This window comes from Aspergillus undulatus (assembly GCF_047715775.1).
Source record: "Aspergillus undulatus strain CBS 261.88 unplaced genomic scaffold BDV17scaffold_22, whole genome shotgun sequence".
Taxonomy (NCBI): domain Eukaryota; kingdom Fungi; phylum Ascomycota; class Eurotiomycetes; order Eurotiales; family Aspergillaceae; genus Aspergillus; species Aspergillus undulatus.
The window spans coordinates 162,217-186,684 of NW_027396626.1; the positions used below are offsets into that span (position 1 = coordinate 162,217).

At 51.4% G+C, this 24,468-nt stretch overlaps 11 protein-coding genes and 1 non-coding gene across 12 annotated transcripts; 6 read left to right on the forward strand and 6 right to left on the reverse strand.

Annotated features, from left to right (window-relative positions):
* Positions 1-75: 75 nt before the first annotated feature.
* BDV17DRAFT_262615 (pyridoxamine 5'-phosphate oxidase family protein) lies at positions 76-1,694 on the reverse strand. Its single transcript, XM_073757804.1, has 2 exons — positions 1,245-1,694; positions 76-1,187 (listed from the first exon to the last, which is right to left on the reverse strand). Exons 1-2 carry the CDS (start codon positions 1,306-1,308, stop codon positions 451-453), a joined length of 801 nt encoding a protein of 266 aa, XP_073615869.1. The 5' UTR covers positions 1,309-1,694; the 3' UTR covers positions 76-450.
* Positions 1,695-1,715: 21 nt separating this feature from the next.
* BDV17DRAFT_262619 (aminopeptidase P family protein) lies at positions 1,716-4,189 on the forward strand. Its single transcript, XM_073757805.1, has 11 exons — positions 1,716-2,040; positions 2,103-2,267; positions 2,317-2,349; positions 2,403-2,530; positions 2,600-2,992; positions 3,040-3,083; positions 3,135-3,168; positions 3,217-3,438; positions 3,492-3,610; positions 3,666-3,792; positions 3,873-4,189. Exons 1-11 carry the CDS (start codon positions 1,833-1,835, stop codon positions 3,900-3,902), a joined length of 1,503 nt encoding a protein of 500 aa, XP_073615870.1. The 5' UTR covers positions 1,716-1,832; the 3' UTR covers positions 3,903-4,189.
* Positions 4,190-4,206: 17 nt separating this feature from the next.
* BDV17DRAFT_82350 (protein serine/threonine kinase activating protein nimO) lies at positions 4,207-6,809 on the forward strand. Its single transcript, XM_073765184.1, has 2 exons — positions 4,207-5,096; positions 5,215-6,809. Exons 1-2 carry the CDS (start codon positions 4,587-4,589, stop codon positions 6,565-6,567), a joined length of 1,863 nt encoding a protein of 620 aa, XP_073615871.1. The 5' UTR covers positions 4,207-4,586; the 3' UTR covers positions 6,568-6,809.
* Positions 6,810-7,923: 1,114 nt separating this feature from the next.
* Positions 7,924-8,047, reverse strand: BDV17DRAFT_t76. Its single transcript has one exon. It is a non-coding gene; the product is annotated as a tRNA-Ala (tRNA).
* A 973-nt stretch (positions 8,048-9,020) lies between these two features.
* On the reverse strand, positions 9,021-10,589 carry BDV17DRAFT_82387 (uncharacterized protein). Its single transcript, XM_073765186.1, has 2 exons — positions 10,216-10,589; positions 9,021-10,152 (listed from the first exon to the last, which is right to left on the reverse strand). The coding sequence occupies exons 1-2, from the start codon at positions 10,389-10,391 to the stop codon at positions 9,348-9,350; spliced, it is 981 nt and encodes a 326-aa protein (XP_073615872.1). The 5' UTR covers positions 10,392-10,589; the 3' UTR covers positions 9,021-9,347.
* Positions 10,590-11,021: 432 nt separating this feature from the next.
* Positions 11,022-12,214, forward strand: BDV17DRAFT_291036 (putative aldo-keto reductase (AKR13); the record flags this gene model as incomplete). Its single annotated transcript, XM_073762041.1, has 4 exons — positions 11,022-11,203; positions 11,257-11,441; positions 11,490-11,559; positions 11,620-12,214. 4 exons carry the CDS (start codon positions 11,022-11,024, stop codon positions 12,212-12,214), a joined length of 1,032 nt encoding a protein of 343 aa, XP_073615873.1.
* A 259-nt stretch (positions 12,215-12,473) lies between these two features.
* On the forward strand, positions 12,474-13,849 carry BDV17DRAFT_82362 (3-methyl-2-oxobutanoate hydroxymethyltransferase ECM31). Its single transcript, XM_073765185.1, has 2 exons — positions 12,474-13,164; positions 13,218-13,849. Exons 1-2 carry the CDS (start codon positions 12,733-12,735, stop codon positions 13,839-13,841), a joined length of 1,056 nt encoding a protein of 351 aa, XP_073615874.1. The 5' UTR covers positions 12,474-12,732; the 3' UTR covers positions 13,842-13,849.
* Positions 13,850-14,334: 485 nt separating this feature from the next.
* BDV17DRAFT_262629 (putative PHD finger domain protein) lies at positions 14,335-17,791 on the forward strand. Its single transcript, XM_073757806.1, has 3 exons — positions 14,335-14,614; positions 14,730-15,391; positions 15,449-17,791. The coding sequence occupies exons 1-3, from the start codon at positions 14,608-14,610 to the stop codon at positions 17,441-17,443; spliced, it is 2,664 nt and encodes an 887-aa protein (XP_073615875.1). The 5' UTR covers positions 14,335-14,607; the 3' UTR covers positions 17,444-17,791.
* A 53-nt stretch (positions 17,792-17,844) lies between these two features.
* BDV17DRAFT_262632 (LUC7 domain-containing protein) lies at positions 17,845-19,089 on the reverse strand. The gene is made up of 3 exons (XM_073757807.1): positions 18,999-19,089; positions 18,604-18,932; positions 17,845-18,541 (listed from the first exon to the last, which is right to left on the reverse strand). Exons 1-3 carry the CDS (start codon positions 19,039-19,041, stop codon positions 18,077-18,079), a joined length of 837 nt encoding a protein of 278 aa, XP_073615876.1. The 5' UTR covers positions 19,042-19,089; the 3' UTR covers positions 17,845-18,076.
* Positions 19,090-19,204: 115 nt separating this feature from the next.
* On the forward strand, positions 19,205-21,539 carry gpi16 (GPI-anchor transamidase subunit GPI16). Its single transcript, XM_073765188.1, has 3 exons — positions 19,205-19,772; positions 19,828-20,219; positions 20,269-21,539. Exons 1-3 carry the CDS (start codon positions 19,420-19,422, stop codon positions 21,300-21,302), a joined length of 1,779 nt encoding a protein of 592 aa, XP_073615877.1. The 5' UTR covers positions 19,205-19,419; the 3' UTR covers positions 21,303-21,539.
* Positions 21,536-21,955, reverse strand: BDV17DRAFT_291041 (uncharacterized protein; the record flags this gene model as incomplete). The annotated part of the gene is made up of 2 exons (XM_073762042.1): positions 21,536-21,748; positions 21,875-21,955. The coding sequence occupies 2 exons, from the start codon at positions 21,953-21,955 to the stop codon at positions 21,536-21,538; spliced, it is 294 nt and encodes a 97-aa protein (XP_073615878.1).
* A 359-nt stretch (positions 21,956-22,314) lies between these two features.
* Positions 22,315-24,399, reverse strand: BDV17DRAFT_291042 (uncharacterized protein; the record flags this gene model as incomplete). The annotated part of the gene is made up of 4 exons (XM_073762043.1): positions 22,315-22,858; positions 23,231-23,702; positions 23,890-23,970; positions 24,348-24,399. The coding sequence occupies 4 exons, from the start codon at positions 24,397-24,399 to the stop codon at positions 22,315-22,317; spliced, it is 1,149 nt and encodes a 382-aa protein (XP_073615879.1).
* Positions 24,400-24,468: the final 69 nt, after the last annotated feature.

Consider the following 24,468-nt stretch of genomic DNA (forward strand, 5'->3'; position numbering starts at 1 on the left):
GTTAAGTATTGATTGAAGGTGGAGGCGCTTTGTGACGCGTGAACAAAGAAACTCAGAGCTATGACGCGGGGTTATGCGGAGTCGGTCTCGACCACTCAATTCATGCCCAACTCGAAGTAACCACCACAGTTAATTTCTCCGAAGCATGTGTAAGCACTTAGCTAAGCTAGCTTCTCGACTTGTAGTCTAGTATCATCATGCGTTTAATGAATTATCAGGTACCGTGTTTGTTGAAGGTATGCGACATGCTGGGTGGGTTTGTTGCTGGGAGCGCAAGTATATATCTCATTAACTCCAGTCGGTCGTCCATCAACGGCACAAAGAAGCTGGAGGAGTAAAGAAGCATCAAGTATAAATGCAGACTAGATCATGTATAACTATGAGAGAACATCGATCAAAAAGGAAATCGAAAAGAAAACGATTAGATTAAGTTGAAATTATCGTCATCCATCAATGCTGTTCCTCCTTAGGAAGAGTGACCCCCACTGCAGAGTTTGCATAGCCCTGATTCTGCTCGTTCATGGTCGCGACATACGAAGCGATATATTCCGGCACCTCTTCCACCTTATTCGAAGAACTTGGGATCGGTTCTCCAAACGTCTCCCACACAGGTACTACTCCCGCCCAAACACGCTCCGTGACCTCTGCATTGCCCGTATCCTTCTTCTCGTCGGAGACGCCACCATCGCGGATCTTTCCACTCCCATCAACAACCCTAACCTTGAGAATGACCGTTGAGGACATCTCAGCCTTGTCGGGCGGGATACGTGAATGTTTCCAACGGTCTGAAAGCACAGAATTGGTGATGAGTTCCATCGCCCATAGCTTCTCAGCCTCATCTGTCACAAGCTTTGCATAGCCGTGAAGGATAGCAGAGCGATAGTTGTAGCTGTGGGAGTTGGGCGTAAGTGATAGAATCAGCCCATCCACTTTGCTAGCAGCCACACAGATAGGTAGTCCTTCGCCCTCGGAGGCACGCGCTAGGTTCATGATCCGCGAGCTCACATAGCCATGGAGATAGCAGTCCAAGGGCTCGTCAATGCTGGAGGAAGGGTAGTCGAAGGACCCCATCTGCCCGATCATGGGCAGAATTGCGGGAAATGGGTCAGAAGGACCGGGGTTGAAAGAGACATGGAGGACTTGGCTGGAGTTGATGATGGAATGGATTGCACCAAGATCGTAGGTCGCTAGCAATGTGTTAGCAACCTAGATTATTGATAGTGTTCCCAAGTCAAAGGCCTCACCTCTGTGGTTATAACGCCTGACTGTGTTTGAATCCCTCTTGGGATAAACAAGTGTCTTGCCCATTTTCTGCCGTGATTGTTATGACTGAATGACAAGCTTTCTAGACTTGACAGCTACTTTATAGAGGGTCAGGACGGCACGGGATTTAGAGTCTCGACGTCACTGATATGCAGCGCGTAGGGCGTATGTTACTCTGTATACATTTGCAGGCAGCTCCAGATCCCGAGATAGGGAGATGACCATTTATGTTGCAGCCCTGAACCTGAAGAACAGATCCTTCAGGCGCGCTTGAGCAACAAGGTTGACGCCATCGGCCATTCCCACGGCGGAAAGTCCATCCGGGACAATTCTCCATGACGATGTCTCCATGATAATTGGCGACTCGGGAAGATGATTCAGAAGCATTCGGAGAATGATTGCAATGAGATGATGGCGATTGGATAACAGCGCCGATGAAGGATAATGGGGCCTTGAGCTCTTTTGGGAAGCGGTCGGTCGCGGGCCGCCGAGGCTCCGACGATAACCCATCCTGACATCTCCAGTGGCTGGATAACAACCCGAAGCTTGAGCAAATCGGTATATTCAGCATGGCGACATGCAGAGTGTTTGGGCGCCAGTTGCCTCGTTACATCAGTCGCCCATTTTGCGTGGGAACTCTCCCAAGGTTGAGCCAACCCAGGGCTCAAAGTCAATCTGTTGCCCGCCGCGGTTATGCTTCGTCCATCTCGGCCGCAGAGCTTAAGTTCGGACAACCGCTGCACGAGACTCATCCGCATTTGTTAAATCCTGGAGAGCGTGCGTACCTCTTCCCCCACCTCTACGTGACCCTGCTGTGATATGATTATTGACTGAATTAGTGACTCCCGGAATCACTGCCCTCGAGTACGCGCATCGCCGTTCAAGACTCGCCAACAGGCTCCCCAAACATGCCGTCGCTGTCCTGGCCGCCGCGGAGGTCACCTACCAAGCTCCGGCAATATTCAACCCATACCGACAAGAATCGAACTTCTTCTACCTGACCGGTTAGCATACAATGGGACCAATTCAAGGCTAGTTGGCTAACTGACTCAGGCTTCAATGAACCGAATGCTCTTGCAATCATCAGTAAATTTCCCGAGAAGAGCGTGATTGATATTGAACTAGCTAACTGGCTATAGTAAACGATGGCTCGGGCGACAATCATCTCTTTCATTTATATACCCGCGAGAAGGACCCGAGGGCTGAATTATGGGACGGGGCGCGCTCAGGCACACAGGCCGCGATGGATGTCTTCAATGCTGACGAGGTGAGACAAGCCGTCAATATTTCACTATTCGCCAATACTAGTGCCCTGATGCTAAAATATTGTGTATAGTCAGGAGATATCGAACGGATCAGCAGCCTCCTTCCTAAATTTCTCGCCGACGCCACAGAAATTTATACAGATATCCCAGTCGTCGACCCAGGGAGGTCGTCCTTACACCGATTTTTATACGGTCCTACTGGAGCTTCGGAGAGCCTGAAGAAAATTGTTGATCCCGCCAAGGTCAAGCCTCTGAAGCCCATCCTCAACGAAATGAGGTCCTTCAAGAGCGAGGAGGAGGTCGTCCAATTGCGCCGAGTCGGTCAGGCGTCTGGACGGGCGTTCACCGAGGCTATGAGGCACGGATTTACGAAAGAAAAGGACCTGGCTGCGTTTTTGGAGTACAACTTCAGAATCAACGACTGCGACGGTCGCGCTTTTGTTCCCGTGGTTGCTGGTGGTTCGGTATGTGCCAATTGCTGCTTAGGAGGACTGCATACTGACGAAAGAAGAACGCTCTAAGTATCCACTATACGAGAAATGATGATTTACTGAAGTAAGTTGAAGCGGCTTAGGGATTGAAAAACCGACTAACTGAAGCGAATAGCGATGGAGATATGGTATTGGTTGACGGTGGCGGTGTATGTCGCATTGAGAAGAAAACTTGGAACCTGTGCTGATATTTGCAGGAAATGGGCTCTTATATCTCCGACATTACCAGGACCTGGCCCGTCAATGGCAAGTTCTCGGATCCACAGCGCGACCTGTATAACGCGGTATTGAATGTGCATCGCAGCTGCGTCGCTCTCTGCAGAGAAAGTGCAAAACTCTCACTTGACCGCATCCACGGCATTGCCGAAACCGGACTGAAAGATCAATTGACGCAGCTCGGCTTCAATTTCTCTGGAGAGGTACGTTTCTCTTGCGTGAGCTAACTTGCCCGTCGCTGACCGTAGTTGAACAGTCCATACGGACGCTGTTCCCACACCACCTGGGACACTATATTGGGCTGGATGTTCACGATTGTCCTGGATACTCGAGAGGCTACGACCTCAAGGCCGGTCAATGCGTTACGATAGAACCGTAAGTATCCGCCGCTGTAGCTTTCGCCGACTTTCACCCAAGCTAAACTTCACAGTGGTATCTATGTTCCGGACGACGACCGATGGCCGGCCAAGTTCCGAGGTATTGGTATTCGCATAGAAGACAGTGTTTGCGTCGGAGACGACAACCCTATTGTATTAACAACCGAGGCTGTGAAAGAGGTACGTATCATTCTTGAATTGAGTGGCGGTCTCGATCGTGATTGTGGATCGGAAAAATACTAAGATGGCGCATTCTTCAGGTCGACGATATTGAAGCACTCCGCGATTAGACTTGGGAGAGCTGGGCTGTATAGGATAGATACCCATTGCATGACCGCTTAGTTAGTGTACGATAAAATGAGCGCTGTATGTTTAGTGTTTACTTGTTGGAGTAGTTGTTGTGATGGCTGTTGTCTGGTTGCTGCGAGGTTATTGTTATAACAGACAGGAATAATGGACACACGAAATGTTCAATAACCAGGATCAATATCAAAGAACGGCTCCCATCAAGTATCCGGCAGTTTTGGCGGTTGTTGCGAGCGAGATCGCGTGGAAGAATGACGATGCCAGACCGGACGCGGTGGTTGTCTGGCAGATCCCGCCCGCAACAAAACAAACGAACGGGCTCCACCAGCCTTAAGCCTGACACGCCTAGTTCAGCCCGGCCTCCTCAATCCTGCATTCGCTCATCATCACTGCACTCCCCTGTTGCACCACTCTCGCCTCCCTCCTGCACCTCTGGCTCTGGCAGTTCGTTGCTTGCCTCTCTCTCGAGGCCCTGCCTTCCTCACTGACGCTCTTCTACCTTCTGTTTTTTTTTTTTTCTTACCGCGCGTACAATGACACTTCTCTGAGCGACCTTTTCCCAGCCTTCGAGACGTGTCGCCTTGTCGCGTGCTCTGTCTCCCCTCGTTCACGAGCGTTTCGACCCTGTGAATCTTCTCTTTTGGAGTGCTACTGTATATTGTTACCCTATGGCAGCAGTATCCATACCCCCAGCGCGCGAACTCTCCCTAAACATGTCGACTCGCCGACCACTCGCAAACGTGCCGAATGCCACCAATTCCCCTCACAGGGTAGGCCTCGTGCCTGCCAAACGTCCCCGGACGACGACTGCACATATTGACATCCCTTACGGCCAGCCTCCGAAGAAGCAAGTTGTGGACGGTTCCGGGGCGGACGCTCAACCCACAAACCAGACCAAGATCTCCACACTCCAGGGCACGGACTCGAAGTTGTTTACCCGCAGGTCGAACAATGCCCAGCCAAGTGCCTTTGAAAAGAAGTTGGTAGCTGCCAGGGACAAGGAGAGGCAGCCTCAGTCGAAGAGTACGAAGCAGGAAAAGCCTCCCGCAGAAAATATTTCGATCAGACAGTGGCAGAGGCACTACCGAAAGGCGTTCCCTCACTTTGTCTTTTACTTCGATGCTGTGCCGCTTGACCTTCGCAGCAAATGTTCGAGACAGGTCATTGCTCTGGGAGCGGTAAGTTTCTCAATTTTACGTCGAGTCCTCCGTTGGTTTTCTTTCGCCGAAATGGCCTCTAGAGCCTCAAGCTCCTAATTGGACTGAGCTTGTCATCTCTTACTGATGCAATTTACAGCGCGAAGAAAAGTTTTTCTCGCGTCTAGTCACTCACGTCGTGACCTCCCGTCCCATCCCTCCCGAGATAGATCGTCGAGCCCATACGGAGCACACTCATGACACACCACATGACTTGGCAGGAGACGGGACGTTGCAAACGATCAACCCAGCCGAACTTGAAATGCATTTGCATCTATCTGTCTGTCCGAAACGCGAACAGAGTCAGGATGTATTACATCGAGCCCGTGAGATGGGAATGAAGATATGGGCCGTTGAGAAGCTACAGCGAATGATTGCCACAATCAATGACGCCGATATCGCCAATTCGAACAGCCAGTCGCGAAACGCTACAGGTGGTGGTCAGGTTAAATCCAGAGGCAAAGACGATCTTTCTCAGGTTCTCCAGAACGAGCTTAGTGGTCCGTCTGATCGTAGCCACTTGTCCGTGCTCAAGGACCTGGTACTTTTTAAGGGCCCATTCATATATGTCCATGATATGGACGAAAAGACAAGGCCGGTTATGGTTCGAGACTTTCCTAAAGTCGCCAAACGTCAGGATGGTATCTGGCCGCAATTCAGAAGTGCACCTCTGGGAAAGTGCCCTTTCATTGAGGATGCTCCTTCCAAGCGCGATGTGGAGAGGCACCGTGCTCGCCAGGAGAAAGAGAAGAAAGAATTCATCAAACCTGCGGTTCCTCGATTGCGGGACAACGCAGCGGAAGTGCAGAACGAAAACGAACGGCCAGCTGTGAAAAAAGAAACAAGCCCTACCGAGGGAGATGAGCTCATACCACCGCCGTATATAAAGCGAGAGGAGACCCAGGACGCTCCCCAAGAACTACCTCTATCGCCTAAGAAGAGCTCCGAGAGCTTCGTCCCGCCTCAGCTCCACCGCAAAGGCCCCTTCTACCATGGCCGGGAACCGGCCGCCTCAGGCGTACAACCTTCGAACATCACGTCTGCCATTCGCTCCCAAATGGTGTCCTCAACTGCTGCTGCACCCGGCGCAAAAGCTGGTCTCAGCAAGGAGGTTCACGAACTCAAGCGTAAGGTGCTCGAGAAAAGTCACGTCGGGTACTCCGCTGGTGTCGCCCAGCCTTACCGGCCCTTGGACACGGCCGCTCCAGGTAAGACGGAGAAGGTGAACGGCGACCGTTTGGGCAAGGCGACCCGTCTTGATAAGCTCGGAAACATCGAAGAGGAAACCACGCAATCAGAGGGAACGGACCCAACAAGGTTGCGGGCCATTATCCGAAAGAAAGAGAGGCGGAGAGATCCGAAACCGGGCTACTGTGAGAACTGCAGAGATAAGTTTGACGACTTTGATGAGGTAGGTGTCTCGTCTTCTCATACTGAGAAGGCGAAGAGCTGACGCAGGACTAGCACACAATGACAAGAAAACACCGCAAATTCGCGGCGAACTCAGCGAACTGGGCTGAACTGGACTCATTGCTCTTCCAGCTCGAACGACCGCTCAGGGACCAATACGATCATGTCTAGTATGCCCCGCTTTATCGACATTGACAACGGATAGTGGCCATGTGTTCAATGCATATTCACGCGTCTATGGCAGCATGTCTTCTTGCTTTCGATGCAGCTCTATGTCTTCAGTGAATTGCTCGATCCGTTCCGCGTTGCCCTATACTTCGCATTTGCTTGAATGCAATATGACCGACAAGATCAGTATGAGCATTGATTGATTTTGCATTTGATCGACGACGCTGCTGATTCTCATTTTCATTTGTCTGCGCTTGCCCCTTTGATTTATCTCCACGTTTATTGCGGTCGATTTCCACTATATTCAATGTTCTACGGAACAGTGTCATAGCACCGGTGTTCTTGGATTTTTCTTGCACTTACGCCGACTGATTGCCAGCGGACTCTGTTCTTCCGCGTCTTACCGAGTACCTCGGCATGCGTGAGATTTGGGACTTCGAAAAGCGGGTGCGATTCGAGAGGTGAACAGAACTCCCCAATTCTCGAAAGACGCGCTGCAAATGTCGAGTACAGCCGCTTTTATCCATTCGGAACCGTCTCTCTACGCATTTCCATTTGCATTTGCATCTTCTCATTAGGCCGATTTTATCCTCTATCTCCATTTGCAGTACTCTTTTCCTCCTTTCTATTCCTTGGTTTTTTTTTTCTTTCCATGTGCGGAGGCTTTTTGCGGGGTCGCATACGTGTGTACCTGGTGACCGACTACTTCGATCGGTGCAAGGTGGGTGCTGTGTTCGTGTTTGTGTTCAAGAGGGTTCTTCTTTCCACTTGGCCCCTATCTTCTGCATGGGGTCCATCCTGGATGCGCCTCCTTCTCCTTCTCTTTTCTCAAGTGGTTATTATTCCCAGGTGTAGTATCTATCTCACCTAGTTTATGCACTTTATTCATCTAGAGCGTGAAGGGATTCGAATTCACCTAGAGCTCGGCGGGATTGTTGGAGGATTAGGTATGCTAGGTTTGCGGCAGGTAGCTGAGCGGTTCAAGAGAAATACAAGGTTCCTTCATATCCATGTTTTGTATTGTAATGATGAGCCTATTGAGTAAGCGATCGTCCTACACTAATTCACAACTTTCTTATTTCCAACTTCGCTATCCGCCCGGCGTTATCTGAATTCAGGACAAAAGTTTCTTTTTTTCTCCGGTGACAGAAAAAAAAAAACACGCACGGTAAAAGATATTTAGTTAGAAGTATTTATCTGGTCAGATAAAAAAGACAGCTGTTCAACAAAATGGACACTCCGGGAATTGAACCCGGGACCTCAGCAATGAGAGTTACCTCTTTCAAGAGGTGGGGTTTCTCCGATAAAAGAACCGCAACTGCAAATGCCGCGTCATACCACTAGACCAAGCGCCCTGTGCAGGGTAGTGTTTTACCCGCGTTTTGCCCCTATAAGGAGACATCTCGATTTGTATGGGTTGTGCTTGAGGAACTTCTGGATGCATACCCTTGCCAGTGACGAAGGCTGCCTGCCGTCAAGTTGCCGTCAAGAGGCAAGTGTCGCAGGGCATGATCCATGGAGAGCGGGCGGCCGTAGCGAAAAATATGCAGCCCGTTTGCCTTGTTCCAGACACCCTGCGCATATAACATCGGTTCTACCACTCATTATTTACATCCCAATCTAAGCAGCTAACACTGCGTATTGTTTCAATAAAATGCACAGTGCCCGGATATACCATTATCAGAGCCATCGTTGCTCCAGGACATGATACTCTCCAATACAGACCCTACCTACCCCCTTCCATCCCCTTCCACCCACCAAACAGAATTAACTTCTCGAGGGGAAACCCTCCATGCGCACCTCGAGGTCTCGGATGCGGCTTGACTCTGGTAGCATCGACTCGGTATTTAGATATAGATCTGAGCTGCTCGATGCTGATTGTGTGGAGTTCTTGTCATTTGCGTTCACGCCGTCAGACTCACATTCACTGCCCGGACTGAGGATAGAGACGTTATCGAGATCTGAAAAGGAATCGTAGAAATCCCCCTCCTCAATCTCCATAACTCATCTGGCAATACAAGCGGTGATTTTTGCATCCCAGATGCCCTCGCGATGGTTCGTTGATTCAAGAAGCCGAATCGCTTCCCGCCGGATCCGACGCTGCCGACATTTAATTGCGACGTAGAAGAGTGGGATCATCCAGCAGATCTCGATAATAATGTGAGACATGTCGCAGCCGCCTATCCATCTGCTTTTCTTGTCTTGTTCTTTGGCCGTGAGATGGATGGATGACAGTGATTTTTGGCCGTAGGGAACAGCGGTGGATACTAGGCTGGCTGGGTATTTTGGGTCCTCCATAGCGAGCTTGTATGATTCGGATAGGAGGTTTACTTTTTTTTGTGATGGGAGGTATACTTGGTCGAAGATTGCTTCGTTATCTTGGTGCAGGGCTGTCTCTGTCATTATGCCCAGCATGATGCGGTAGCTGAGGACAAGGCGGTGGACTTTGGCTTTTACCTCGACGACAGTAGAGGAGATAGACAGTTGGAGGGAGGAGAGAGAGGCGTTGTATGTTTTGAGCCAGGCTTGGAGTCTACTGGTTATGCGAGCTTGGTGAGTGGCTAGGTCTTCCGCTTCTGCCCCTACTTTCACTGCGTGAATGCGGCCGTGTGCAGAAAGTCGGAAGACGTCATTCATGAGGTAGTCCAGGCCACGTCATGCAGGTGTGTATGAAAGAAAGAGGGGATCTGGGGAGATTTCTCCGTGGAGTGGTAGTTGGATCGGGGGTGGGAGAATGCAGGAACATGGTCGTTGTTGGTGCTGTAGGAGCTCTACTTGAGTGTGGAGGCGAAAGAATGCCTCACCTATGGAGTCATCGATGGACTGACCAGTTGGGTGTAGAAAGTCTTGCGACTCGCAACGCTTGAAACGGATGGCGGATTGCGTCTCCAGAATGCGCAGCCCGTTGCGGAGATAAAGTTGGGCGGAGACAAAATGTCCGCGGAGCAGGTCAAGCACGATAAACACAAGACAGATGATCAGAACTATACGAGCTGACGTCTTATCCTGAGCGGAGAAGTGCGGCTGCAAAAAATTGGCAGCCTTGATTAAGTGGCGTAGTGTCGTCTGCTCAAGCCTGCTAGCCAGATCCGAGTTGGCTTCGACAAAGCCGACCCTGTGCGTCGAGCTCAGGGCCATAACGGCTTGCCAGACAGCCTGCTCGCTATTACTGACCTGTAAGATTGTCTTCGCCCAGAAGTCGGAACAGGTATGAGCCCGGCAGCTTGATGATCGTTCGACCCCGAAACCAGTCAAAGGATGCCATGTTGTCTGTGCTAACAACGAGAGTGGATATACAGGCGAGTGAAGGGAAGTCGCACACGTCGCGTGGGCCATCCAAAGCCCCATGGTGCCAATATTGGTTGCCACCACCTCATACGCCATAGCCATCGCAGACACGGCCGGTAGAGTGACATCGGGTACAGACTGGTAAGCCTCGTCGCATTTGACTTTCCGGATCCTGTTTGATAAAATCAGTAACGTGCTCTGACTCGAGAAACGAGATTCACAGCGAATGACCTACTTGCAGGTCCGACAGCCAGACTTGACCCTGGCCTTGACCTTGTGGCTGGTCTTCCTAGGGACGACTTCTGCCCGAGTCATTTTGGCTGGTGCAGGTCGGGTCTGGTGTCTCGTGAACCAAGGCACGCAACGCTCAATGGATAGCACACGCGACGTGACGAAAATATGACACGACATTGCAGACACTTCCCATGTCTACCCTGATGGTCTCGGCGAATTCGACGCCATTTATTGGGTCTCGTTGGTATGCGCCTTATTCCGCCATCTTCGTCATTCTCGGGAAAGGAAGAGACCGAGCGATTGGCGCTGTCGGGTGGAATCAGCGGTGATTCAATAATATAAAAATGGGTAACGTTCAAGCCAAACGAGAAGGGATTTGGGATAGAAGCTGAAGTGGAAATGAAGAGGAAGATGGATAGAGGGGCGGACTGCGGCTGGTGGTTGATGGTTGGCGTGCTCGGAAACTCTCGCCTGTGATTGGTTGAAGCTCAGCCCTATCCAACCTGCAGCGCCTCGGTCTGTTGAGTAGGTACCTACGTGGTCTATACGGTTTTCTGTGCTAAGCCACAGGGAATGGCGCTACTGGTTGTCAGAATGGGAGAGCGTAATCGGATGTAGTATATCATCTCACCAAAGTGTTGTAGTCTACAAACACCGGTCTCACTTGATCTCCATTAACGCCGGCACGACCTTGAAGCATGGCTATAAAAGTACATCGAGCATGCACTTTTGGGTCACCATAATCGACATATTCACAGATATTCAAGCATATCACAGTTCGAAAACCCTCGCAGTTCCTTCATCATCATGTCTGCAAGTCAGGTCCCTCCTCGTCTCCTGGGTAAGGGAGGCCCACGAGTGCCAGCTTTGGGCTTTGGCTTGATGGAGCTTTCGTATCAAACGTATGGGACAACTCCCAGCGAGGAGCAACAATTTGCCATCCTCGATCGTGCTCTGGAACTGGGAGCGACTTTCTGGGATACCTCGGAGTATGCCAACTAACCCCGTCAACGTTGTGACTCAGCTAACTGCGTCCGAGAAGTCTGTATAGCGATAGCGAGAAGCTCCTCGAAAAATGGTTTCAGCGCACCGGAAAACGCGATCAAATCTTCCTTGCAAGCAAGTTTGGCTTTGTGAACGGCTTGGAAAACGACAGTTCTTCTGAGTATTGCAAGAAGGCTTGCAGGGAGAGTCTCAAGAGTCTCGGTGTCGATTCCATTGACCTATGTAAGTGATCCCATCGGGTGTTGAGAAGAGACATTGGTACCTGGCTAGATTACCTGTATATGGCCAATCCAAAAACTCCAATCGGGCAAACTATTAGAGCTCTGGTGGAGCTGAAAGAGTGAGTCCAGATTCTGCGATGCTGTCCCGTAATGGAAAGCTAATGCAATGAGTTTACTAGCGAGGGCAAGATCAAGCACATCGGCTTGTCCATGGTTTCATTTACCACGCTCCGCCGCGTATACAGAATCGCACCCATTGCTGCTGTCCAGACCGAGTACTCGGTAGTTTCGCGCCTCATCGAGGGTCCCGCCGGCACCGACCTTCTGGAAACCTGTCGGCAGCTAGGAGTCGCGGTTGTTGTAGCCACGCCACTAGGACGGGGCCTTCTGACATCTACCTTTAGCCAGGGAAATGAGATAGAAGACGAACGCGACATGCGCGTGAAAGTGATGCCTCGCTTTCTGCCCGAGAACCGAGAGCAGAACGTGAAGGCCGTGGTTCAGTTCAGGAAATTGGCGGAGAAGAAGGGTTGCAGTGTATCTCAGCTCGCCCTCGCATGGCTTCTGAAGCAGGGAGACGGCATAATCCCCATGCCCGGAACAAAAAGGCTCAAGTATCTCGAGGAGAACTGGAAAGCGCTCGGCATGTCGCTTACGGATGAGGAAAATGCGGACATCGTAGCCTTGAGTGACGCGATCAATATCGCAGGCGACGTCGTGCCGGAGCACTTTAAGGGCCACGTCTTTCGAGACACGAAGGACGAAGTTCTTTGAAGTTTCAAGCGTACATAGTCGTCTGGTATACTACTCTGTAGTAGTGGGATAGTGTTGAAACTGGAACTGGATAAGCAGAAGAATGAGCCTCGGTCAAAACAATCTCGGGCCGGAACAAGTGGCGTTCCGCTCAAACTGTATTCCGTCAAGGGCGGTGAAGATACGGCCCAATAAATCAGCGACGTGCGGGGAAGACTCGGCAGAAGGGAGCAGAGAGAATGAAAATAAGTCCCCCACCTCGCTTTTTGTCGAAATGCTCTGGTCTACGCAGCATATACCAGCACGTGGCTTGGTTATATAGACGCCACTGCTTTTGTCGATATGGAGTCAAAGTTCATTTCACTTAACTCATTCTCGAACTCGTTTCTGGACCCTTGTGTATAGCCTGTCCCCCACATACCATACTCCGCACCTGTCATTCTTTTTAGATCGGTGACGCCATAGCTCCCTAGCTAGAGCTCCTCGGCTGGCCTCGAGGATTTCTTTCAGCACATACCAAAAATTATACAGCAAAGAAAATGGCTACATTAAGGACTGCTACGAAGCGAATCCCGCTCGCACAAAGTCTCGTCTGTCGAGGAATCCAAGCCTCTTCGCCTAGGGCACTTCCCTTACTCTCTACCACCAACATCACAGCTCGGCTTCCATCGCGATGCGCCGTTCGCCACAGCTCTCACTCCCCGCTGGGGACGAATACCGCCAGCACTCGGAAGAAAGTAACGTTGCAGACCTTGCGGAACCTTTACAAGAAGGGCGAGCCCATTACCATGTTGACCGCGCACGATTTTCCAAGTGCACACGTCGCCGAGGTCGCCGGTATGGAAATGGTTCTTGTCGGCGATAGCTTAGCAATGGTGGCTCTGGGTATGCAGGACACCAGTGAGGTGACATTGGATGATATGATTCTGCATTGCCGAAGTGTCGCTCGAGCAGCCCAGACTTCATTCACGGTTCGTGACCCGGTAACCCTTTCCGCTCTATCGTGCTAACCCTCCTCGTTTAGGTCGGAGATTTGCCCATGGGTTCGTACGAAGTATCTCCCGAACAAGCGCTTCAATCAGCCATCCGAATTGTTAAAGAAGGTCGAGTTCAAGGCATTAAGCTCGAAGGAGGAGAGGAAATGGCCCCTGCCATCAAGAAAATCACAACTGCCGGAATCCCGGTAGTAGGGCATATTGGTCTCACGCCGCAGCGCCAAAACGCGCTTGGAGGCTTTCGCGTCCAAGGGAAATCAACGGCAGGTGCACTCAAACTGCTGAAGGATGCGGTCGCAGTACAAGAAGCTGGCGCATTCATGATGGTCATCGAAGCGGTGCCGCCAGAAATTGCGAGCATTGTCACAGAGAAGCTCAGCGTTCCCACCATTGGTATTGGTGCCGGGAATGGTTGCTCAGGCCAAGTTCTTGTCCAAATTGACATGACCGGGAATTACCCGCCGGGTCGGTTCTTGCCTAAATTTGTGAAGCAGTATGCCAACGTCTGGAACGAGGCCATCAAAGGCATTCAACAGTACCGTGAGGAGGTCAAGAGCCGGGCCTACCCCGCAGAGCAACACACTTACCCCATCCCAAAGGAGGAACTGGTCGAGTTCCAGAAGGCAGTTGAAGAGATACCCGAGAAGCAATGATTCTGAAAGTGCTTCGCTATTTGCACTTTAAAACCTTTATTCGAAACACCCATTCTTCGTATTCTGCTACTCTGTGCCGGGACGTGCATGTCCTGGTTGCGCTTTTCCGTGGCGCCTTGAATAATGATATTTTTTCCCAACGTCTTCGCAGGTGTATATTTGAGCTTGGGATCGTTTCTGTAAAGACCATAGTGAATTGATCATTCTGCGAGGCCCCGGTCGTGCTCAGCAAACACCCCGCACTTCCTGGCAGCCCGCATACTTATCTCACCGACAGAAACTGGAACGTATAATCCCCACAAAGCATCCGGAAGACCTAAAAGTAGTGAATTTCGTGAATAGCGTAGATTTATCTGGTAATTTCTCGGCAGATCAAGAGAATATTTCTGATGCGAGTTGTTTCTAGCAACGTTGCTGCTGTCAGATGGCGCAATGCGAATTACGTAATATACTGTGCAGCAGTTGCTACACGTGATAGTCACATGACCTAGTCGGCCTAACCACGCATGCCAATCCTCGCGTGCCGAATCTCCTTCAACACCTTCACGCATCACTCGCTGCAACAATAAAGAAGCTGCCTTCGCTAACTGCTGCTGCAATCGAGTATGTGTTTTAGTTGTGTTCCCGCCCGCCAGGTTTAAATGCTTGATTTCCCCGCGTCGTAGAACCAGATCTGGGTGTCGCGCGCAAAACTGTCTCAGAAACAACCCGTTACCTGCATCGCGCCGTAGAAATCTGAAACCTACAATCGCTATATTCAACCACAATGGCCGGTAAGCTCAGTACAATACGTCGGATGTTCTTGCGCCAAACAGCTTGTGCTTGTTTGCGCGCGACAGGAACCCCGATTACCCCCGTTCGGTGGACCGTGAGCTAACTGCTTGCCAGATGAACCGCGTCGCTCAGGTCGCTCGACCAAAGGCCAGCACAAGAACCTCGACCTAGTCAACGAAACGCCTGCGAAGAAGTCCAAGAAAGTACAAGCGAAAGATAAAGCCGCGAAACCCTCCGCCGAACCTACCCCCGCTCCTAGCGAGGAGGAAGAAGAGATCATCCGGTGTATTTGTGGCGAATATGAAGAGGAAGAAGATATTGAACGTGATATGATCTGCTGTGATAGCTGTTCGGCATGGCAACACAATGACTGCATGGGGTTGACGTTCGCGAAAGGTGAGGTGCCCGATGAGTACTACTGTGAGCAATGCAAGCCCGAGCACCACAAAGTGCTCTTGGAGAAGATGGCACGCGGCGAGAAGCCCTGGGAGGAGGTTGCGGAACGCAGGCGCAAGGAAGCTGAGGAGCTGAAACAGTCGAAGCGCAAGAAGGGGAAGAAGGGTGGAAGACGAGGCAGGCCAAGTGAGGCCAAGCCCGAGGCAAGCACACCTGCTCGTACGACAGCTCCTCGACAATCTGCCACTCCATCAGAAACGCCGGCCGCCGCGACTACCACACCGGCGGTCGACAAAACCAGTCAAGCTCCTGAAGAACGAGCGCCCAGCTCCCAGAAGCGAAAGTTCAGTGAACAACCAGACGTTTCAACGCCTGAATCGGTGCGTTTTTATGATCCGATCAACCTTTGTGTGAAGTCCATGCTAACCTCTGCAAAGGGTCCTAAGTCGAAACAGCAGAAAGTCTCGCCACCTGCTGCAGCTTCAACGGCTCAGGCCAAGCCTGCACCTGTGAAGGACGAGCCGGCTACTCAGCCCTCACTTGCGAATGCCACAACCGCTCAGCCACCCAAGTCTTTCAAAGACATTTCGATTCCGGCTAGGAGAAATGCCGCTAATGCTCTAGCTAAGGTCTTTGTAGATCAACTTGCTGATGCACTTGCTCGAGGGTCATTCAAATTGCCCCAGGACAAGTCGGGGGAGGATGTTGGTCAGCAACTCGGCCTTTCAGTCGAGGATGCCTTGTATCAAAATCTATGTGGAGGATCTGGTGAGCCCACAGAAGCTTATAAATTACAACTGCGGACGATTTTATTCAACGTAAAGAAGAACCCTTCTCTACGGGATCGTCTGCTCGTAGGTAGTTTATCCCCTGAGGCTCTCTCTAGAATGAGCTCCCAAGACATGGCAAGCGAGGAACTGCAACAGAAAGACGCAGAGATCAAGGCGGAAGCTGAAAGACAGCACATCATTATCCAAGAGCAGGGACCGCGAATTAGACGGACCCATAAGGGTGAGGAGATAGTCGAGGACGACCAGGTTAATATCTCCAGCGAGCCCGTCTTCTCAGCTGCTCCTCGCCGCTCTCTTGCTGAAACCGATGGAAGTCCCGCTGTGCAAAGCCCAACGAGCCCAACTGCGAAGCAGCCAGAGACCGATGGAGAGAAAACCGCCGGTGCGCAGGAGGCTACGCCAGTTGAACGAAAGGGCCATGATGAACACTTCCCACCTCGGAGCCACTCTCCTGGCGCTGGTCAGGAACAAGTCTTCCCGGAGGTGGCAACACACATTCGCGAACCAATACCCACTGGCAAGGTCCAGGCCGACGCAGAGATCGATCAACTGTTGAAGGACGACGACGAGCCAGACTCTCCACCCTATTCGCCAAAGGACAACCACGAGGAGGGTTCTATTTGGCACGGCAAGGTTACTATGAAGCCTATCTCCGCCGAGTTCTCATCGTTCGCTAGACATGTCGGAGGAGCAGACTTGAGCGCAAGGATACCATGGAGCCAGCTCGTCCCATCTACATTGAACATCGACGGGAGAATAGACATCAAGCTCGCCAGCGATTACCTGTGCGGTCTACGGTACAGCACATCGACTGATGTAACGGTTGTCTCCATCAGCAGCCCAATCTCGCCTAAGGAAAAGACCGGCTTCGATACACTTTTCGACTACTTCCAGGACCGCAAACGATACGGCGTGGTTGGCAAACACCCTCTGCCAGCCGTCAAGGACACCTACCTCATCCCCATAGAGGCCGGGTCAACGAAGAAGCCCGAGTTCATCGAATTGCTCGAGAACAACTCACTCGAAGACACGACAACAGAGCGCGTTCTCCTCGTCGTCTTCGCCATTAAAACGGGCGAGTCAAACACACCCTCAGTGCAGCCCCCATCTCAACACTCAAGCATGGAGCCCGCAGCCTCAGCAAGTCCATTGACTGTCGCCGGCACACCACAGCAAGCCCATTTCGCAACCCCTGGTCCACGTCCTGGACCTACAGCACATGCGCAATACCCACCAACACCCTCACCAGCCTTTTCGGCCGGTGCGCCCCAAGCACCAGCCCCAGCTCCATACCACCAACAACCCCAACCACAACCACAAGGCCAACAACAACCGCCGCAAATCCCCTCACACAATTCATTCCAACCTCCTCAACCACCCCTAGCCCAATCCTCCGCCACCGGGCTTGCTGCGGCCATCCAGGTGCTAGGAGGCCAGGCGAATAGTCCTGCAATCCAACAGCTCCTGCAACAGGCGCCGAATGTCACAACCGTGCAGCTGAATATCGTCCGCGACATTCTTGTCCGGCAACCGCAGGCAGCGTCTGATTATCAGCTGTTAATGAACGAGTTATATCACGCTACGACAACGAATGGGAATGGGAACGGGCATGCGCCGCAGCAACCTCCCCCTGCCCAGTAGGGGTGCCTCCTCGCATAGTTGTATATTAGGTACTTACTCCGCCTGGTGGTTTCTATTCATATCCTATTTACTCCACTTATCTTTTTTCCTGTTTTTCTCATATCCTTCGTTCGGATGGTTATTGCGGGCTCGGTGTTTGGTCATTTCATTTCCTTTTTTTATTCTCTATTCTATTTTACTCATGACATGATGGAATGCGAGTGCGGGTGCGGGAGCTCTGTTTTCGAGTAGTGAGATCGACTTGCTTGAGCTTTTGGTTGAATATATGGAATTCTCTGGTCTGGGTATTCATTACTAGCCGGTAGTGGGCTTCTGATAGGTAACTCAGTGATCAAATTTTCTTGCGTCTTCTGATTTTCCATCTTTGAGTATTAGTATGTCTACGAATAGCCTGGAGGAAGTGTAAGTATCATAGTTTGCTCAGCAGTAAAGTTAATAATCGGTTTGAAGAAAATGCCCAGCTCGAAAGCCAATGTCGTAGAATCGCAAAGGTTTTATTACCACCAATTTTCATCCCTAATATCCTAGGCAACGTAGAATAGAAACAGAACGCCTGCGCTATGCAAATCCACACCCCGTACAGAAGACAGGCAAAGCCAACAATACAAAGTACCACGGTAGGGTATAGTCAAATCACCACCGTCCACCGCGCTTCTTATATCCACCTCCACCACCGTACCGCGGACCTCGTCCACCACCAGGCCGACCACCCCACCCACCACCATCTTCCTCATCGTGGTGCCTCACAGGCGGGGGCCGACCCTTGAGCTCCTCATTAAGCTTCTTCCACCCCTTGCGCATATCCGAGTATCCCATGTGCATCTTTCCAAAAAAGTGATCGGCCAAGCGGCGGTCATTATCAAGCCGACTCAGGTACGCGCCGCAGACGTCACAGACTTGGAGTTTCTGGTGGCCCGAGGGGCCAGATGTGTCTTGGAGGTTTTTGAGTTCGCGCTCGCATTGTTCCTTTTGGTGTTTTGCCGTGCGGATCTTGTGCAGTTCGTTGAGGGCTTGCGCGACGGAGCCGGTTTCGCCGAGGACGGAGACCTCGAGGAGGCCGGTGTTTATGGTTTTTGTGATGTCGGAGATTTGCTTGAGCTGTTTTAGAAAGAGAATTAAATCAGTTCAGTCCCAAAAGACCTCCGGATGGCGCTACATACCAAGTTATTCGTCTGCCGAATCTCATCAGGTGTCTTCTCCAGTCGCCGCTGCGCAGACTCAATCCGGCGATCACAGTCGTCAATGTACTTCTGCATATCGCGCATGTAGTCGTAGTCGAATCCCCATTTTGCCTTTTCCGCCGCGGACGCGAGCTCATACTCTGTCTTCAATCCCTCACTATGCACCTTCGGGCAAGGACCGAGGTCCTGCTTTGTATTGGTGAATAGATCGTGCGGGCAGGTTCCGACGAGATACGAGCGACAGACTTTGGAGTCTGTGATGGAGAGCTGAGGGTTTGAGGATGCGCCGATTCCTACGAGCTGGTCGGCTGCGATGAAGAAGTTTGTTAGCTTGCGGTTGGAGCCGAAAGGGGTGGAAATTGTGAATTATTTACCTCCCATAAGCTGCTCAAGCAGCTTTCTTTGTTCGGCTGCCATGTTGCGAGAGCGCTAGTACGGCGGAAACCTGCAAGATGGGGTAGATAGCGAGGTGAAGAGGAGGCATCGAGATTGAAAGGCGGCGGAAACGGAGATGGCGCTAGTCGCGGATCGCGCTTAGTGCTTCTCCGGGTTCCAGTTGGATTGAGCCTCCACGGTGCACTCTCACCTCGCCAGTACTCTATCGATAGCTCAATCTCAGGCTGGCCATTGGTATTGTGCTCGTTTATCGAAGCGGTCTGTATCTGCGACCACGAAGCGCACCGGCAAGCGATCCCCCCAACGGCCCACGGTGTCAAGTCGACCTTGTATATGGCTTCTAGCCCCTGAAACAACGACAATCGAGCTTCAAAAAGCCTTGACGGCAAGCATGACGTGATGACAATCCTTTTCCTTCTTGCGCTCGTCTTCGCCGCGCTGTCGGTTGGATCCGCGGCGTCCAACTACGACGAAAACCTTCTCCTACAATCACTACCGCCGTCTTCTCTACTCGCCTCGTTCAACTTCAAGAGTAATACAACGCAAACCTCATTCGAACAACAGCACTTCAGCTACTTTCCTCGTGCGCTTGGTCAGATTCTGCAGCACGCTAATACAAGAGAGCTTCATCTTCGATTTACAACTGGACGATGGGACTCTGAAAGCTGGGGCTCTCGTCCTTGGGATGGAGCAAAGGAGGGCGGTACCGGCGTTGAGCTGTGGGCGTGGATTGAGGCAGCGGATGACGAGACGTATGTAGTCGGACCTTACATTATTTGCGGCTTCTATGCTGACCGTTTTCTTTAGAGCTTTCTCAAAGTGGATTACCTTGACGCAGTCATTATCAGGGCTTTTCTGTGCCTCGCTGAACTTCATAGATTCAACAAGAACTACTCGCCCGGTTTCATCATTCGAGCCAGCTGGCGATCTTCCCTCTGAGAACTTGCATCTCCTCCACGGAACACTCCCAGGAGAAGTTGTATGCACGGAGAACTTGACGCCTTTTTTGAAGCTTCTGCCGTGCAAGGGAAAAGCTGGGGTGGCCAGTCTGCTTGATGGGCATAAGCTATTTGATGCTGCTTGGCAGAGCATGGCGATTGATGTGCGCCCAATCTGCCCGGAATCGGGGGAATGTCTGGTGCAAATCGACCAGACCGTGGACATAGTGTTGGATATTGAGCGGTCGAAACGCCCAAGGGGTCAGTATCACAACCTACCGTCCAAAATATCCCAACTAATTCTGTATAGGTAACCCAATTCCTCGCCCTATCCCCGCTGACAAGCTTGTTTGCGATACTTCCAAGCCGTATCACGCGAAAGACACCTGCTACCCGCTAGAGAAGACCGACGGAAAAGGCTGGAGCATCTCGGAGGTATTTGGACGCACGATCAGCGGCTCTTGTCCGTTGACGGATGACCTAAATGAAGACACCGTCTGCCTACGTACATCACCCATGCGAGAAGTCCGTCCCTCGCCAGATTCGGTAGAGACAAGGTTCTCTAGTCAATACACTCGCTGCTACACACCGCCGTCCTCGGAGGCTTTTGACTTGAACCTGCCAGAACAAGCTATGACAGTCATCAACACCAACGTCCCATTAGAAGAGCCCGTTCTGCATGCTGAGCGAACAATAGTCGGCCACGGGCAAGAGCGCGGTGGGATGCGCATCATCTTCGATAATCCCTCCAGCGAGAAGGCGGTCGACTTCATCTACTTTGAAACCCTCCCCTGGTTCCTCCGACCCTTTATCCACACACTTCAGGCAACCATCACCGGCGGCGACGGAATCCGCCGCCAAGTCCCCGCATCCGCCTTCGTAAAAGACACGTTCTACCGCCCCGCCATCGACCGCGAACGCGGTACGCAACTCGAGCTCGCCCTATCCGTCCCCCCGGCATCCACAGTCACCTTAACCTATGACTTCGAGAAAGCAATCCTACGCTACACCGAGTACCCGCCCGACGCGAACCGAGGCTTCAACGTTGCCCCCGCCGTCATCAAGCTCTCTTCTCCTGATCACGGAAGGCCAATCTACATCCGCACAACCAGCCTCCTCCTCCCGCTTCCGACCCCAGACTTCAGTATGCCGTATAACGTTATCATTCTTACGAGTACGGTTATTGCGCTTGCGTTTGGGAGCATCTTCAACCTTCTCGTGCGCCGCTTTGTTACTGTTGAAGAGGCGGCTGCGCTTAGGGCACAGACGTTTAAGGGCAAACTAGGCGGGAAGATTGTTGCTTTGCAGGATAAACTACGCGGGAAGAGTGCGAAGGTGGAATAGTCTACCATTTGAGTAAACAATATGCTATATATCACCCAAATCAAACATAGCGTCATCTCATTAATTCATTTAATATCAACAAACACAGGCCGTGAACATTTCATCGCTAATACTCAAAAATAATACCCCCTTCATCTACTCCGATTTCCTGTCCGACCCAACCCGTCAGCACCACGATTCATCCTCATCTTTACATCCTCTTCCAAAGAACAGAAACCAGGAAAGGCAATTACTCACCCAGCAACCATCTCCTTTGCCTTCTCCCACCCAGGAAGTGTCTCCCCACCCCCGGGCTTCCGATTCATAAAGCTACTATCCTCTTTATCTCCCTCGAGCGGGACACCCCCGGCGCTCGCAACAGCCCGGTTCTTGTACTTGTCCTCCGCGGCGCCCTTTTGCTCGCTTAGGCTGTGGAAGCCGTAGATTGTGTCCGCGGGGGCGTCGGTCTGGATATTGGTTAATAGGGGTTGCTTGTTAGGTAGGAGGGTATGGGATGAAAACGGAGGGCAGGGGAGGTAGGCCATGCGATGGGAGGACCTTGGGGAGGATGTTGAGGAGGAGGGAGAACGTACATCGACGTGACCGAGCCCTTGGTTTCCGCCTTGAGTTGCGGCGGGGTTGTGTAGGTTTGTTGTTTGGCGTTGGGTGGACATTTTGGTTGGTGGTTGAGATTAGGTTTTGTTTGGAGTTGGGTGCTTGAGTCAGGAATGAGAGTAGGTAGTAAGTTCGGTATGGATAGTTGTATGGCAGATAAAGAAGGCTGAAGTGCCTTTTATAGAGCGTTATATGTCTGGGGCCTGTCGCTGGACGTGGATCTATGATGTCGTTCTTGAAGACAATGACATCATATGAGTCTTGTCCCAGGCACCGCAACCATAATAATCTATGACACGAAATCGGGCATAGTTTTCCTCATTATGATTATTTAGCGGGGTATTATAGTTATTTTGAGGGTAACTTGGTTTGACTCATGTGGTGATAACTGTCTGGTCTGGTGCTCTACTATACAGCCCTAATCACAAATTTCCACAGCCTTCGGCAACCCAACACCCTCAGTAAACGGGAAATCTTTCTCCATGATTTGCCTCTTCACAGCTTTTCCGGCATGGTTCAACGGCAATGAAACCTCTTTCCCTAGCATTCGCAAAGCCGTCGGAAGCATATGTAGCTGAACAAGACTAGCCAGAGCATCACGCAGGGATTGGAGCGTCACGTCGGTGTCTCCTGAGAAATTACCGATAACGCCTGTTCGGCGCCCGGCGGTTTGATCGGGGACAGGGATAACGAGTGCGGTTTCCACGTTCGGGAGTTGGGACAAGGCTTGTTCGAGGGGTTGAACGGGGACGAGCCCGGCGTTTGTTTTTACGACTGTTGATGCGTTTGTTGGGAACTTGGGAGGGAGAGGGGAGGAGACGGGAAAAGAATAGGGTTGGACTGGACGTACAGTCGTTAGAATCTCGGCCGTCGAAAATGTAGTATTCGCCGATATTGTGGACGACGTCGCCGGTTTTCTGCTATTCTTATTGACGTAGCCGGCAAAACCGATGTTCAGGTAACTGTGTTCCGTCAGGGTCACCATCCTTAGGGCAAATTTTAGGTGCTCAAAGCTCTACCCAAGAAACGTTTTTGACACCACCTATCAGCAGTTCCCCTTTATCACCCTCGGAAAGCTTGAGAGGTATATTCGGCCAAAGCTATCTGCCCATGTTTCGCTACGAAGTAATCAGCTTCAACGTCGTTGAAGGTCGTGGAAGGTCGTGAGCAGGCAATAACAAACCTCGTGGTCAACCTTGTCATCATGTCGAACAGCCATAGCCGCAACCCCTGCCTCCGTAGTTCCATATCCAATGTCCAGTGGAATCCTTATTTCCTCCTTCCAAAACATCGCAACCCAAGGCGTAGGCAAGCATCCACCGTGATATGCATACCCCACGCATCGCGCACCCTCTATGTTCTCTTGTCTTTCAGTATCCGGAAGACCCGAGATATGGGTCTGATAATGCCGTGCCATTGTCTCATAAATCATGGGGCTCGATTTGATGTCCGTTACGCGGCGCTCCCTCAGTCTTCGCCAGAGCTCCGCGCCGTTTGCGTCGGAGGCGATTATCTCGGCCCGCGCGCCGGAGGGTATGCTCTTGAATATGGATGATGATCCTAGAACCCAGCTTGCGTTGCGGTGGACGAGGTGTGCTTCGTCGTCGCGTGCGCGGGAGTTCCCGTGGAAGAATTCCCGGCTGTGCACAATGCCCTTGAATATACCTGTAGAGCCAGAAGAGAACCAAACTATGGCAGCCCTAGTGGATTGATTTTCAATATTTGTGTCCGTCTGAATGGGCAGATCCCAGAGTGTCGAAGGGCAGGTGTTTAGATTGGTATGGGTGCCGTGTGAACGTCCGCCAGCTGTTTGGTGGTTGCGTGTGCTTGAATAGCGGCAGCTTGATCCCGATACTTCAAACCGTGGAGATTTATCTTGGCGGGGCTTGACTAAAGAAAATCAAGGATTCGCTCCGGTGTAATCCCAGTTGCTACAATGGTCATGCCAGTAATCAGTCTTCAAGTATCCGATCCGAGCTTGGAGGCAACATACGGAGGGCAACGACTGATCCGCCAAGAGCAAGGATTGCAAACCCCGCAATTGTGAACTCATAATTTGATGGATCGAGAACGCCTATGTGATAGGTATCTTTCAGTACTCGTCCATTAGCATCGAGATATGGTAGCAGTGGCTGTCAGAGCTGGTGCCGCGCATGGATAACATCTACTATGAATTGGTCATAGTTCGCGTCAATCCCCAGGTCAGGATCCTGGACAATGACTCGCTCCACTTCGCGAGCGAGAGGTATCAGAGTGTTGAAGATAGGATCGTGAGGAAAACCTCCGTCTTCCATCAGGATAGATGCGAGTTGTGCGTCTGCCATGGCGTTAGAGAATGTCAAAAAGGCAACTTCAGGGATTTCAGACATACCGTACTAATAAGCACTCGACGAATAACTCATGTTACGTCAGTATTCAGTAAAGTGCTTTTTTTTTTGTGCAGATACTTACAGAGAACTGTGTAGAGGACGGCTGGCGTGAACGTCCCAGTCGAGGCCCACATGTTCACCATCTCATCTTGGGTAGATCGGCAACCACGATATCCTCGTAGATCTGGCATGAATCAATCATG

Coding starts and splice junctions, on each gene's coding strand:
- BDV17DRAFT_262615 (XM_073757804.1), bottom strand. CDS start 1,308: ATGGGCAAGACACTTGTTTATCCCAAGAGGGATTCAAACACAGTCAGG. Junction 1,188..1,244: donor CAGGCGTTATAACCACAGAG/GTGAGGCCTTTG, acceptor ACACATTGCTAG/CGACCTACGATCTTGGTGCA.
- BDV17DRAFT_262619 (XM_073757805.1), top strand. CDS start 1,833: ATGGCGACATGCAGAGTGTTTGGGCGCCAGTTGCCTCGTTACATCAGT. Junction 2,268..2,316: donor GAACTTCTTCTACCTGACCG/GTTAGCATACAA, acceptor TAACTGACTCAG/GCTTCAATGAACCGAATGCT. Junction 2,350..2,402: donor GAATGCTCTTGCAATCATCA/GTAAATTTCCCG, acceptor AACTGGCTATAG/TAAACGATGGCTCGGGCGAC.
- BDV17DRAFT_82350 (XM_073765184.1), top strand. CDS start 4,587: ATGGCAGCAGTATCCATACCCCCAGCGCGCGAACTCTCCCTAAACATG. Junction 5,097..5,214: donor AGGTCATTGCTCTGGGAGCG/GTAAGTTTCTCA, acceptor TGCAATTTACAG/CGCGAAGAAAAGTTTTTCTC.
- BDV17DRAFT_82387 (XM_073765186.1), bottom strand. CDS start 10,391: ATGTCGTGTCATATTTTCGTCACGTCGCGTGTGCTATCCATTGAGCGT. Junction 10,153..10,215: donor TCTGGCTGTCGGACCTGCAA/GTAGGTCATTCG, acceptor TTTATCAAACAG/GATCCGGAAAGTCAAATGCG.
- BDV17DRAFT_82362 (XM_073765185.1), top strand. CDS start 12,733: ATGGCTACATTAAGGACTGCTACGAAGCGAATCCCGCTCGCACAAAGT. Junction 13,165..13,217: donor CAGCCCAGACTTCATTCACG/GTTCGTGACCCG, acceptor CTCCTCGTTTAG/GTCGGAGATTTGCCCATGGG.
- BDV17DRAFT_262629 (XM_073757806.1), top strand. Junction 15,392..15,448: donor ACGTTTCAACGCCTGAATCG/GTGCGTTTTTAT, acceptor ACCTCTGCAAAG/GGTCCTAAGTCGAAACAGCA.
- BDV17DRAFT_262632 (XM_073757807.1), bottom strand. CDS start 19,041: ATGGCAGCCGAACAAAGAAAGCTGCTTGAGCAGCTTATGGGAG. Junction 18,933..18,998: donor GCTTGAGCAGCTTATGGGAG/GTAAATAATTCA, acceptor TCTTCATCGCAG/CCGACCAGCTCGTAGGAATC. Junction 18,542..18,603: donor TTCGGCAGACGAATAACTTG/GTATGTAGCGCC, acceptor TTTCTAAAACAG/CTCAAGCAAATCTCCGACAT.
- gpi16 (XM_073765188.1), top strand. CDS start 19,420: ATGACAATCCTTTTCCTTCTTGCGCTCGTCTTCGCCGCGCTGTCGGTT. Junction 19,773..19,827: donor GAGGCAGCGGATGACGAGAC/GTATGTAGTCGG, acceptor CGTTTTCTTTAG/AGCTTTCTCAAAGTGGATTA. Junction 20,220..20,268: donor GCGGTCGAAACGCCCAAGGG/GTCAGTATCACA, acceptor AATTCTGTATAG/GTAACCCAATTCCTCGCCCT.